This window comes from Rhincodon typus, unplaced genomic scaffold, assembly GCF_021869965.1.
Source record: "Rhincodon typus isolate 14 unplaced genomic scaffold, sRhiTyp1.1 hic_rhity00002132, whole genome shotgun sequence".
Lineage (NCBI taxonomy): Eukaryota > Metazoa > Chordata > Chondrichthyes > Orectolobiformes > Rhincodontidae > Rhincodon > Rhincodon typus.
Window position 1 is genome coordinate 4565 of NW_025967770.1, and position 14503 is coordinate 19067.

The following is a 14503-nucleotide window of genomic DNA, read 5'->3' on the forward strand; positions in this document are numbered from 1 at the left end:
CCTCCAATGCCAGCACATCCTTCCTCAGATACGGAGCCCAAAAATTCTCACAATATTCCAAATGCAGTCTGACCAGAGCTTTATACAACCTCAGCAGCACACCTCAGGAGATAGAAAAGGTATCTAAGAAAGGCACTCTTACAATAATCAGGGGGGTTCAATATGCAGGTGGTCTAAGAAAGTCTGGTTAGTCACAAATCCCAAGAAAAGGAATCTGTCGAATGTGTATGAGATGGTTTAGTGGACAGGCTAATGGTAGGAAGAGGTAATTCTGGATTTGGTGATGTGTAATGATGCAGACTTGATTAGGGAGCTTAAGGTGAAGGAGCCACTAGGGGGCAGTGCCCTTAATATGATAGAATTCACCCTGCAGTTTGACAGGGAGAAGCTGAAATCAGATATAACGGTATTATAGTTGGGTAAAGGTAACTACAAAGACATGAGGGAGGAGCTGGCCAGAATTGATTGGAAGGGGAGCCTAGCAGGAATGACATTCAAGCAGCTTTGGCAAGATTTCCAGGGGTAATTCGGGAGGCACAGCAGAAGTTCATCCCAAGGAAGAAGAAACATAAGAAACGGATGAGGAGGCAACCATGGCTGACAAGGGAAAGTCAGGGACAGCATAAAAACCGAGTACTGGGGTCAATGTCCTATGAATTCAAGCCTGTTTCCCCCACATCAATCTTTGAAACATGCGTTTACCTCCTTAATCTTGTTGACCCTGTGATAATTTGCTTCTTGCTCAGGTAGTAATCAGAAGATTATTACCTTTTTGGCTTGGTTTCTTAATATAGCCCCTAACTGTTTATATTCCCTCAGAAGAACCATGAAAATGTGGTGACCTCAGGCTAAACTCACCACCAGTCATTTCTCTCAAACGAGAGAGCAGCCCAATGGGACTATGGTGACTTTACCTTTACCTGCTATATTTTACCAAAATTTCCTAGGGTTAGGGAAAGTTCCATTAGATTAGAAAAAAGTGAATGTGATACAAAACACAGAAGTAAGGAAGGCATAATTCATTGATGCAAAGCATTAGTGTCCAACATAGAGGAGCATGCAACAAGCTGAAGTCACCAAGAATCCGCTCTGACTTCCATGTTGAAATTTGTTGGCATCAAGCTTGCTTGGTTTGGTAAGATGGAAGCTGAATATTAATGAGGTGAGTTGGGTGTTAACAAGGTGTTTGACAAGCAATAATCCCTCATAATTAGCAACATCCTACTGCATTGCGAAAAACTCGCCACTCAGCAAAAGCATTAAAGATGGCACAAAGGGCTCTTGTGGTGCAGTGTTACTGTCTCTACATTTGAGCCAGGAGGCCTGGGTTCAAGTCCTGCCTGCTCCAGAAGTGGGTCTGAACAGGCTGAGTAAAAATACCTAAAAGATGGTGTGAGGTTGTGAGATGTTTGACATTGAAGTGCCAGACTTCTCATTCAAATCATGTTGTAGCCCACACCACTGAGACTCCTACATGATTCCACCCCAAGTGTTTTTTTTCTGGGGGCAGGTAAAGAAGAACTTATTTTAAGAACTGTCTTTCGTTATCTCTCTCTTCACATTTGGAAGCAAACAGGTTGTTTGGACAGCCAATTCCAACCTGTTCCTCTCCTCCCTCCTGCTCCTAGAAACATGGCCTAACATACGCCATAAGATGGCTACTGTATATTGGCTGTGTGCCACAATTTACCATTCCCACAATGACACCACAGTTTCTGTTAGAATGTGCCATCCATAAACACTCATATGGATGTTATTTCTCAAGAAAAAGGGGTCAATAAGTACATTTGGAGCATTTAAGAAGATTACCAGTTGATGTGCTTTGTAATTAAAGGTATTCCCTCTGACTCACACTTTGTGCTTTCACTGTTTTCATTAAAAGGGATGAAATATTCAGAAACAATGAGCCACCTACATAATCTTTTAATTTAAGATAGACGAAAAACAGCAGAGCCAACGTTTAGATGATTGGTAATTGATTATTTGAAGAAAATAATTACAATGAACAACAGCCAAACTCGGCAGTCAAACTTGCATTATGATACCATGACTGTTAGATTGAATCACTTATTTTCTTTGTGTAGCGTTGCTAACAATTTCAATCATAAAGCATCCAGCAGGTTTTGCAAGTGTCAGAATTTAGGATAATATTGGATCCATTGTCAATATTTTAAACTAACCTATCTGGCAGTCTATCATAAACCTGAGACGTGGGCTGAAATCCAGGTGATAGCAATAATGTTAACTAGATAAAGCTTTCACTCATTCACTACAATGCCTCCATCCAAACAGATGAGTTTTGAGTCCAACAAACCTGTGGAAATTCCTGAAATGCACCCATTGTTTCCTGATTTCGGTCAGAGGATCCTGCAAGGACAACTACAGGCCTGAAAGAAATAGCATAGTTTTTAATTCAATGGTTTTTCATATAAGCCTGGCGAATTGCATTCTTTGAAATTTTTAATCTTCTCAAAGTTTGATGTTTAGCGACCTTACAGCACTCGGCATCAATACATCAATCATCTCAACTTCACATGCAATTTCTTCAAATTAAAATGCATAATTATACAAAACTTAATTGTAGATGAAGCCTGATTCAACAATTATGCAGCTGGTAATGAGAACAAGTGCTCTTAAGTTAAATTATTGAGCTATGCTGCACTGATGTGAGAATATACCCCTTCCAATTAATCACTCAGCTAAAATCTATTCTTTTTAGTGGCTCACAAAATATGCACCTTCAATTACAATGGTGAATTTCATCTATCTACAATGTTAATTGAACTGCAGTATTGCGTACTCTGTAAAAATTGCAAGAAATATCAGGTAGGTCTTTCAGCAATGGGAAAAAACAAAAAGCAATGAGTTTTCAGGTACAGACATTACTGCCAATGAAAGGTAAATGCCAAAATCATGAACCGATGTTCCATTAGCAATTTGGCGATTGACTTACACTGCGAAAAATTTAACCCGGTGAAAATAATCAACTTTAAAATGATGCAATGATTTGGGAGGCACAGCAGACCTAGCTACACAATTTAAATTATTCAATGAGATTTAAGGCAGATAAAAGTTAGCAGCCAAATCTAAAATAAAATCATGGTATACTACTTAACTTACTTTAAAATAAATATCTAAAAGAGACTCATATTTCACTAGATCGCTGGTGCAGGTCTCTTTTAAAAGCAAGTTTATTGAACTCAGTCATATTTATTTGTTTCAGTTACAGTGATAGATTCTATTTTACAATGACGATGTCAGCAAAGCTGTTACTGCTTATCCTCATTTGTCACTGAAACTGACAGCAAACCCTGGGGCCAGAGTTCGCCACTGGAGACAGGAAACGGAGAGGTAGACCTGATTTCAGAGGGGTTTAGTGGCAAAGGGCAGTCACACGGTATCTGGTCCAGTGAAATGGTAGGCTGGGGGCGGGGGCAACTGAGGCGAGGGTGTTCAGCTGCAAAGCAGGGGAAGGGGAGACTGTGTCGAGCAGCGAGGAAGGGGGAGTGTGGGGTGTGGGCAAGGGAAGGGGAGAGTGGGGAGAATAGAGCAAGTGGGCAGCCAGGTCCCAGAGTGCGCTAAGGGTTGGGGCATCATCTGTGGGGGATGTAAATGCTCTTCAGGATTTGTCGGTGGGAGGTAGTGTGACATAACTTTGATTTCTGTTTAATAGCTTCTCAGGAGTTAGACAAAGTATTTAATGGTTTAACTTTACCTGAGTAAATATTTAACAATTCCAAATGGAGACTTTCAGAGGTTTCCAGGTGTAGAAGAAATGCACAGTGTCAAATTCAATTTCCCTGGCAATTCCTTCAATGAGCTACTCCCATCTTCACTGGAATAACCATCGTCTGGGCAGTGGAAAATCTGAGCCTTCAGGCCCTGAGAGGGTTTGACAGGCTGAATGCTGAAAAGATGTTTTCCTTTGTGCGAGAGACTAAAACTAGAGGGACACATTTTACAAATGAGGGATCTCTCATTTCGGATTCAGACAAGAATTCTTTATTCTCAGGATCATGAGCTACTGGAACTCATTTCCCCAGACACCAGTGGTGGCAGAGTCCTTGAACTTTTTTTAAAGGCAAAGATAGTTTGTTTCTCTATGAAAAACAGAGTCAAAAGTTACCAGGCTAGACGGGAAAGTGGAGATATGGTCATAACCAGATCAACTGAAATGCGGAGCAAGCTTGAGGAACTGAATGGCCAACTCCTGCCCAGAAATGCACATACAAATGCTCCTATAACTACATCTGTGATCAGATTTTGGATCTTTTACCTCATATCGCTTTATCTGATTTGGTATCCTACTTTGTATTACAGCACTTCTGTAAAATGCTTTGCGATATATTAATTGAGTTTAAGGTGTTTAATGACATAAGTTGTTGTCATTCCAAACTTTGAAAATTGGATTTGCATAAAAAAAACTTGCAGTGATCAAAAGTTGCAAGTCGATGGCAAAAGAGCAGGGTATTGCATGTATTGGTCAAATCTATCAGAGTCAGCACAGGCAGAACGGACTGAACAACTGCCTTCTGTGCTGAAAGGTTTATTGACAGGGTAAATGCTGAGTGGATGTCTCACCTCATGGAAGAGTCTAGGGCCAGAGGCATAGTCTCAGAATAAAGAGGTACCAATTTAAGACTGAGATAAGGATGGATTTCTTCTCTCAAAGGGTTGAGTCTTTGGAACTCCTTGCCACAGAGGGTTGTGGGGCAAAGTCCTTGTGTATATATAAGGCTGAGATAGATAAGATTCTTGATCAGTACAGCAGTCAAGCATTATGGGGAAAGGGCAGGAAAATGAATATAAGGGATGTCAGATCAGCCATGATCCTATTGAATCATGGACCAGGCTCCAAGGGCCTTATAGCCTTCTCCTATTTCTTATGGTCTTATTTATAAATGGTCTTCATTGGTCTCCTGCACATTACCAACAACCCTTTCTTCTCACATTTGTTCACTCTCCCCATCCCTTTGGAAAACATATGTTCTTGAAGATGAGATGCACACCTCTTCCTGGGGATACCTGAAATAACCCCACAGATGCCGGTATCCTGTCACCAAGTCACCCTTTATTTATGTAAGGTGAGTCCCTGACACTGGTCCAGCTTGCTCAGAACCAGCTCTCAGAGTGAACAGATCCTCTGACAGATATAAACTCCTGTTATTCCACGGTCTCTGATTGGACCAGGTTAACAGCCCCAATCAGGGAACTCATATTCTATGAGGTCCACCTGGCTGACCCTACAATACTAACCACCAAAACAGAAGATTTCCATTGCAATATCTGTGGAGGAGCTTTTATACAAAAATAAATTTTGATTAGAATAAGAATGTTTAAGTTTTCCACCTGTAATAACGCAGGAAACCTGGCGAGAAAGAAACATTTTTCATTGTTGAACACCAAAATAGAGCCACTTCTTCTGGTTAGTACCAGCCCTGGATCGACAGTTCTCTCTGGGTCTATGTATTTTTTTCCTAACTAACCCGTTCAGAGGTGTTACAACACAACTCTGGAACAGATGGGACCTGAACTTGGGCCTCCTGTCTCAAAGGTAAGGTCGTACTACTGTGCCACAAGAACCAACCTGGATCTGCTTTATGATTTTTCCCATCAACCTGTACAGAGATGTTATGATACACCTCTGGAGTAGGTGGGACTTGAACCTAGGCCTCCTGGTCCAGAGATTGAGACACTACTGCTGTGCCATGAGAGGTCTCCTTCGGTCTGCTTTATTTTTTGCCATGGGCCTTGTAGGGGTTATCATACCATGCATCCTTCCCAAAACTGCTCAATTGATAATGCACTGTCCAGATGGAAATGAATCACAGAGACAATGCAGGCCCCAGGGTCACTAGTGGTCCATGTATAACTATCCTGGACAATGCCTAATGACAACTGATGTTTTATACTATGCCTTTAAATGTACAGAACATAGAACAGTACAGCATAGTACAGGCCCTTCAACCCATGATGTTGTGCCGAACTATTATCCTACTAAAATCAAATTACCCTGCATACGCTACATTTTACTATTCTCCATGTGCCTATCCAAGAGTCGCTTAAATGTCCCTAAAGTATCTGACTCCACTACCACTGCCGGCAGTGCATTCCACATGCCTACCACTCTCTGTGTAAAGAACCTACCTCTGACATCTCCCCTATACCTTCCTCCAATCACCTTAAAATTATGCCCCCTCGTAATAGTCATTTCTGCCCTGGGAAAAAGTCTCTGACTATCCACTCTATCTATACCTCTCATCATCTTGTACACCTCTATCAAGTCACCTCTCATCCTTCTTCGCTCCAATGAGAAAAGCCCTAACTCCCTCAACCTTTCCTCATAAGACCTGCCCTCCAGTCCAGGCAGCATCCTGGTAAATCTCCTCTGCACCCTCTCTAAAGCTTCCACATCCTTCCTATAATGAGGTGACCAGAACTGAACACAATATTCCAAGTGTGGTCTAACCAGGGTTTTATAGAGCTGCAGCATAACCTCGCGGCTCTTAAACTCAATTCCCCTGCCAATGAAAGCCAACATACCATATGCCTTCCTAACAATCCTATCAACTTGGGTTGCAACTTTGATGTGCACTCCAAGATCCCTCTGTTCCTCCACACTGCCAAGAATCCTGCCATTAACCCTGTATTCTGCATTCAAATTCGACCTTCCAAAATGAATCACTTCACACTTTTCTGGGTTGAATTCCATCTACCACTTCTTTGCCCAGCTCTGCATCCTGTCAATGTCCCGTTGCAACCTACAACAGCTCTCCATGTCATCCAGAACTCCACCAACCTTCATGTCATCGGCACACTTACTAACCCACCCTTCCACTTCCTCATCCAAGTCATTTATAAAGATCACAAAGAGAAAAGGTCCCAGAACAGATCCCTGTGGAACACCACTGGTCACCGAGCTCCAGACTGAATACTTTCCATCTACTACTACCCTCTGTCTTCTATTGGACAGCCAATTCTGTATCCAGACAGCCAAATTTCCCTGAATCCCATGCGTCCTTACTTTCTGAATGAGCCCACCATGGGGAACCTTATCAAATGCCTTGCTAAAATCCATATACACCACATCCACCGCTTGACCTTCATCAATGTGTTTTGTCACATCCACAAAGAATTCAATAAAGCTTGTGAGGCATGACCTGCCCCTCACAAAGCCATGCCGACTATTTCTGTGCTTTTCCAAATAATCATAAATACTATCCCTCAGAATCCTCTCCAATAATTTGCCCACCACAGAAGTAAAACTGACTGGCCTGTAATTTCCAGGATTATTCCTATTCCCTTTCCTGAGCAAGGGAATAACATTTGCCACCCTCCAAATCTTCTGGTACTACTCCAGTGGACAGTGAGGACACAAAGATCATCGCCAAAGGTGCAGCAATCTCTTCCCTTGCTTCCCATAGGAACCTTGGGTATATCCCGTCTGGCCCAGGGCACTTATCTATCCTCATTTTTTTTCAAAATTTCTAGCACATCCTCCTTCCTAACATCAACCTGTTCGAGCATATCAGCCTGTTTCATGCTGTCCTCACAAACGCCAAGGTCCTTCTCACTGGTGAATGCTGAAGCAAAGTATTCATTCAGGACCTCCCCTACGTCCTCCGACTCCACGCACAAGTTCCCTCCACTATCCCTGATCGGCCCTACCCTCACTCTAGCCATTCTCTTGTTCCTCACATAAGTATAGAATGCCTTGGGGTCTTCCTTAATCCTACCCACCAAGGCTTTTTCATATCCCCTTCTAGCTCTCCTAAGTCCATTCTTCAGTTCCTTCCTGGCTACCTTGTAACCCTCTAGAGTCCTGTCCGATCCTTGCTTCCTCAACCTTAAGTAAGCTTCCTTCTTCCTCTTGAAGGAATGTTCCATATGTCTTGTCATCCAACGTTCCTTCACCTTACCATCCCTTCGTTGCCTCAGTGGGACATACCAATCCAGTACTCATAGCAAGTGCTCCCTAAACAACCTCCACATTTCTGTTGTGCATTTCCCTGAGAACATCTGTTCCCAATTTATGCTCCGCAGTTCTGTAAGTATAGAATGCCTTGGGGTCTTCCTTAATACCCCTCCCCCAATTAAATACTTTCCCATACCATCTGCTCCTATCCCTCTCCATGACTATAGTAAAGGTCAGGGCGTTGTGATCACTATCACCGAAGTGCTCTCGCACTGACAGATCTGATACCTGGCCTGGTTCATTGCCAAGCACCAAATCCAATATGGCCTCCCCTCTAGTTGGCCTATCTACATGTTGAGTCAGAAATCCTTCCTGCATACACCTGACAAAATCTGCTCCATCCAAACTATTTGCACTTAGGAAGTTAGTCTATATTACGGAAGTTGAAGTCACCCATGACAACAACCCTATTACTTCTGCACCTTTCCAAAATCTGCCTCCCAATCTGTTCCTCAGTGTCCCTGTTGCTATTGGGGTGTCTATAGAAAACTCCCAATAAAGTGACTGCTCCTTTCCTGTTTCTGATTTCCACCCATACTGACTCGGTGGAGAAACCCCCCTCAACAACCTCCCTTTCTGCAGATGTGATACCATCCCTGATTAGCTGTGCCACTCCCCCACTTCTTTTATCTCCCTCCCTACTTCTTTTGAAACATCTAAACCCCAGACCGTCCAACAACCATTCCCGCCCCTGTGTTAGCCAAGTCTCCGAAATGGCCACAATAGTTATCAGTTTAAATAAATATTTGCAAGTTGACTTCCCAGAATTGTAATGTTTATTCCTGCATCTTTGGCAAAGCAAATCTGAATAAAACACAAACTGTAATCGTTCACAGGACTTACCAGCAGTTCATGTTTGCATTTGCCATTCCTCCCACTGCATGTAAAAGACCTGGGCCAGAGACTGTAAGGCAAATGCCTGGCCTTAAAAGAAGAAAAACAGTCATGTTTAAATTCCAGATACATAGATAAAGTACAATTAAATTAATATTAGTGGCAAAGTCATGAAATTAAAAGGCAGCTACATTTTCAGAGACTAACCTTCCAGTTAAATATCCTACTGCAGATGCTGCATAACAAGCCTGTTTAAACAGCAAACATGAGATCAGTAAAGTATTAATCAAAGTTTTTGAGTACACTGTACAAAGAAGAGACAGAAAATACACAGAATATTACTTACAGATTGCTCATTTCTCATTCCAACGTACTTAATCCCAGCAGCTTGGGCTGCCATGGCTATTTCTATCACCGGAATACCAACAATCCCAAACATATACCGAAGATTCTGCAAAAAATTATCAAAGGTGGCTTTCAGGTTGCTACAAGTTTAGTGGACATTTTTAGTGTGAAGTTAGCAAGAAATAATCTGTTCAGATCACAAGCATAATCTTAAAAGATTTTCTGATATTCTATAAGAATGTGTTGCAAACATTCAAGATACAGAGAATCTGCGTAATTCATAACTCCAGAGTGGAAACCTTGTAACACCTTTGGTCACATTCTAAAGGCTGAGTGGTCTTTCTTAGTAGCAGTACTAAAGGTCATCGAGTTTGGGAGATTTTTATTTAAACAATAACTGAAGTGCAGCTCACTATTGCTCACTATGTATCTCAAATGCATTGCTTTCTCTTAAATTGTTCTAACACTTTTCATCAACCATTCTACAATACGGCAGCCATGGAGTCAAAGAATCCCAGCAGTGTGGGAAGAGGCCACTAGGCCCATTAAGTCTGCGCTGACCCTCCAAAGAGCATCCCACACTGACCCAGCTCCCTCACCCTATCCCATATTTACCATGGCTAATCCACCTAACCTGTACATCTTTGGCCTGTGGGAGGAAACCGGAGCACCCGGAGGAAACCCACGCAGACACGGGGTGAATGTGCAAAATCCACATAGACAGTGACCCAAGCCTGGAATCAAACCCAGGCTCCTGGCACTGAGACAGCAGTGCTAACCACTGAGCCACCATGCTGCCCAATACTAAACACCAGTTAAAATATACAAGGCTATCCATTTGTTCTCATTCCCTGCCCTTTCCCCACATGCACAAAATGTTGTAGTTGTTTTCTTTATCCAAATTCCTTTTAAAATTTCTGATGTAGATTAAGCTTTCTGATCTTTCCATGTCATAACAGATCTACCCCAAATCTTTCCTTTTGTATTTTTGGTAGTGTTCTTCAATTTATATCCTCTGGATACTAACTCACCAAACCAATGGATATTGTTTTCCCAAAATGACTTCATTAAAAACTCATAACTCTGGAGAGGTTCCATCTTGAAATTTTCTGTTCTCATGAAAAGAAGCCTTGACCTAAGAGCAGTGTCTGAAGCTAAAGCTTGAGGGTTTCCCACATGGCAGCTCTTTTTATTCACTCGTAGGAGATTGGCATCGCTGGCTGGCCAGCATTTATTGCCCATCCCTAGTCACTCTTGAGAAGGTGGTGGTGAGCTGCTTTCTTGAACCGCTGCAGTCCGCCTGCTTTGGGTAGATCCACATCAGAGAGGGAATTCCAGGAAGCTGAGTTGCTTAGAGGGAAACTTTCAGTTGGTGGTGTTCCCGTGTGTCTGCTGCCCCTGTCCTTGTAGATGGAAGTGGTCATGGATTTGGAAGGTGCTGTCTGAGGATCGTTTGTAAACTTGCGTAGTACACCTTGTAGATAATGCACACTGCTGCTACTGAGCATTGATTTTCGGAATGACTGAATGTCTGTGAATGTAGCGCCACTCAATCGGGCTGCTTTGTCCTGGATGGTGTCAAGCTTCCTGAGTGTTGTTGGTGCTGCACTCATCCAGGCAAGTGGGGAGCATTCCATCACACTCCTGACTTGTGCCTTGTAGGTGGTGGACAGGCTTTGAGGAGCCAGGAGGTGAGAAACACACCGCATTATTCCTAGCCTCTGATCTGATCTTGTAGCCACAGTATTTAAATGGCAAGTCCAGTTCAGTTTCTGGTCAATGGTAATCCCCAGGATGTTGATAGTGCAGGATTGTGTGATGGTAATATGATTGAATGTCAAGGCTGTGGTTAGACTTAATGGAGATGGCCATTGCCTGGCATTTGTATGGCACAAATGTTATTTGCCTGCCCCCGATGTGGGTGAAATACTGAGAGGGGTAGGATAAGGTCCTTCCGGCCCTAAATTGGCCACATGGGACTTCATACACTGTCTGCGCAACACCTCCCTTGAATCTATCAAACCTTGGTCAGGTCAGCAGCAGAGGGGAGACAGCAGGAAGACCTCCTGCTGGATTGAGTGACCCCTGCCCCCTGGTGGGCTTGGAGGTGTAAACTCTAATCGAATTGAGGGCACCGAACAGCAAAAGAAGGATTGAGTGGGATAGAGAGTAGCAAACCCTCTCAGAACATGGAACAGCATTGAACAACCCAAAAACTAAACATAAAAGCAAAATATTGGGGGTGCTGGAGATCTAAAATGATAAATGCTCATCAGGTCAGACTACATCCATGAGAAACACAGTAAATCTTTCACCATTTTTCAGAACTGATCTGGTGATAACTCACAGACCTGAAAGGTTAATTTTGTTTTAGTCTCTCACCGCTTCCAGACCTAATTAGTGTTTCCAGGACTTTTTGCTTTATTCCAAACACTAAACAAATGCGTTGAGTCATCAGGAAATGATAAATTCAGGCGTAAGGGGAGGTTTAAGTTCACGTTGTAACTAGTGCGTTGTGACTTCCTGCTCAAGGCGAGGATGTTGTTGATATCAATGAAATTGAATATGTTAGTTACACAGTGGCCTATTTTGGTGCAGCCCACTCATTTCGATAAAGTTTCACTTATTGCAGTGGATTGACAGCACTTGGGGTGAATGCTCCTCACCTGCCTTCTCAGTGCCTCTGCTATGACTTGAGCTCCGCTGAGTTCCTCTGGCTGTAGCCCACCATCTCCCTCTGGAGCTGCCATTTCCACTCGGTGTGAGGGAGCAATTGGCAGCTTCGGATTGATGCAGTTTGGTGAGTGACAAACAGCAGCACCAACCCTAGCAAAGGAGGAAGCAAATCGCTCCGGAAGAGGAGTCACTGCAGTATGGATGTACAGCCTGTTGGCAAGTTCCGTTCTTTTCGTTTTGCGGGGAGTTTTGAACTTTAGAGTAATTTGAAAAGTTTTGAAATTCAGCCCAATGCAGTAGTTTTGCTTTTGTGTGCAAGATTACAAATCAATACAGGTCCCGTGAGAGCTCAATGTTTCTACCTGGGCTTTTCCAGTGGATTTGGCGCAACTCGGTGTCTGAAGCAAACACAAAAACATGATTTTAAAAAAAGCGGATCAGCAAGAATGTACAATTCCAGGCCAGTCCTTAATGTGCTCCCGAAAGGAACTCCCTCAGTCTCTGATTTTTTTATTTATTGAGCAATTCTCACGCGTTCATCTGAAGCAGAACAGGAGAGAAAGGAAAACATAAGAGAGTTGTCTATAAATTAGTGAAAGGGGAGAGAGAGAGCAGGTAAACCAGAAAGTGGAGATAAAGAATGAACTGGAAAAGGTTGGATGATTATAATAATGTACATTGATATAGTGCTTTTACAATGAAGCTTTAATCCAAAGTGTTTCACAGCGGCATTACAAAAGAAAATATGTTAAATTGGATGACCAAAAGCTTAGGTGGGCTTAACAAGGAGTGTCTTAAACAAAGAAATCATCATAGAAAAGATTAGGGAGAGAAGTCCGAAGTTTACAGAGAGGCTACCTGAAGAGATAGCCACCAACGGTTGAGTGATTAACATCAGGGATTCTAACGAGGTCAGCATTAGAGAGGAACAGAGGCTTCGGATTTTGGGAAATGGAGATGGGAAGAATTAAAGCCCTTGAAGGATTTCTAAACCATGGGTTAACAACATGTAAGTGACCTCAGGTTTACAAAGTGTGGAATATAGGAGAGTAGCCAGGAGTGTGGTGGAATAATCAAGCCTTCTACCTAGCAAAGGCATGAATGAGGGTTTCAACAGCAGATGAACTGAGGCAGGAACAAGTTAAACGAGTGGGCAAACACTTGGCCAATGGAATACTGTTGCAGAAATGTGAGGTTTAGCAAAAACAATAGAGGAGCTGAATATTATTTAAATGGAGAAGAACTGCAGAGATGCAGAGCAGAGGGATATGGGAGTCCTCATCCGTGAATCACAAAAAGCAAGCATCCAAGTTCAGTGGGTCATAGGGAAGTCAAATGGAATCTTGGCTTTTATTTCGAAGGGAATTGAATAGAAAAATGGGGAAGTTTTGCTAAAACTATACAAGGTACTCATCAGACCACAGCTGGAATACTGTGATGGGCACTTTGTCTAAGGAAAGATATACTGGAATTGGAGGCAGTCTGATATCAAGTAGGGAGTGACTGTCTTATGAGGAGACAGTGAGTAGATTGGGCCTGTACTTATTGGAATTTGAAGAATGAGAGGCAATCTTATTGAAACATACAAGATTTTTAGGGGACTTGACAGATTAGATGCAGAAAGGCTGATTTCCCACGTGGGAGAATCTAGGACCAGAGACTATAATATCAAAATAAGGAGTCACACATTTAAGACAGAGATGAGGAAGAATTTCTTCTCTCGGAGGAATTAAGTATATTCAAAGCTGAGATAGACAGATTTTCAAACAGTAAGAGAATCAAGGGTTATGGGAATGGCAGGAAAATCAGAAATAAGGAATATCAGATTAGCCATGATTTCATTGAATGGCCAAGCAGACTAGATGGGCTGAATGACATAGTAGGATGATTTTCCCGAGGTGATAAATAGGCAGTCTTAGTGATGACAGCTCAACTGGGTCAAATATGACACCAATGTTGTGAACAGACTGGTTTGGTTTCAGACAGCTACCAGGGGAGAGGGTTGGTATAGGGAAAATAGTTTGCAGCAGGGACAGAAAGCAACAGCTTCAGTCTTCCACATATTTAATTGAAGGACATTTCTGCTCATCTAAAAATGGACATTGATCAAACAAAAAGTAGGGGAATTGAGAAAAACGTTGTTGATATAGATCTAGGTGTCATCAGTGTACATGTGAAAACTAACATGCTTGTGGCTGATGTTACTGAGAAGCAGCATGTAGATGGGAATTAGGTGGGAAAATCCTTGAGGGAAAACCAGAAGTAACAGTGGATGGCCTTCACCACCTGGATGCCAGCTGATGCTTTTAAGTGACCTCTTAAGGGTCACATCCTGACATTGCAGGAATTCAACCAGCCGTTTCCCACCAGAATACAAGCAGCTGAACCCTGGTAGGAGAGAGGCCCCTCCTTATCTGGTATCCACAACCCCAAAGGAAGGAACCACCCTCCTCAAGAGAGGAACCCACATGAGCCACTGCCAGCCATTTTTATCAACTCACCTTTGCCTACAACTTCCATGTCCTTTCTGGGGCATGACTGATTGCCTCTTGATGATTCTGTCCCATTTACCTGCATTCTAGGGCTCCATTTGGATCTCAATGCAGTACCAGCACTTCCCACTGCTCTGAGTGGGACTGCCAGTCTCTCGATGGCCAGCAGCTCTCAGTGATG

The 14503-nt window shown here is 42.7% G+C and overlaps 1 protein-coding gene across 1 annotated transcript; it reads right to left on the reverse strand.

Annotated features, from left to right (window-relative positions):
* Nucleotides 1-1907: 1907 nt before the first annotated feature.
* LOC125481433 (2-hydroxyacyl-CoA lyase 1-like) lies at nt 1908-11975 on the reverse strand. The gene is made up of 5 exons (XM_048592973.1): nt 11821-11975; nt 9156-9260; nt 9017-9057; nt 8819-8899; nt 1908-2387 (listed from the first exon to the last, which is right to left on the reverse strand). Exons 1-5 carry the CDS (start codon nt 11902-11904, stop codon nt 2270-2272), a joined length of 429 nt encoding a protein of 142 aa, XP_048448930.1. The 5' UTR covers nt 11905-11975; the 3' UTR covers nt 1908-2269.
* Between the last annotated feature and the right edge of the window lie 2528 nt (nt 11976-14503).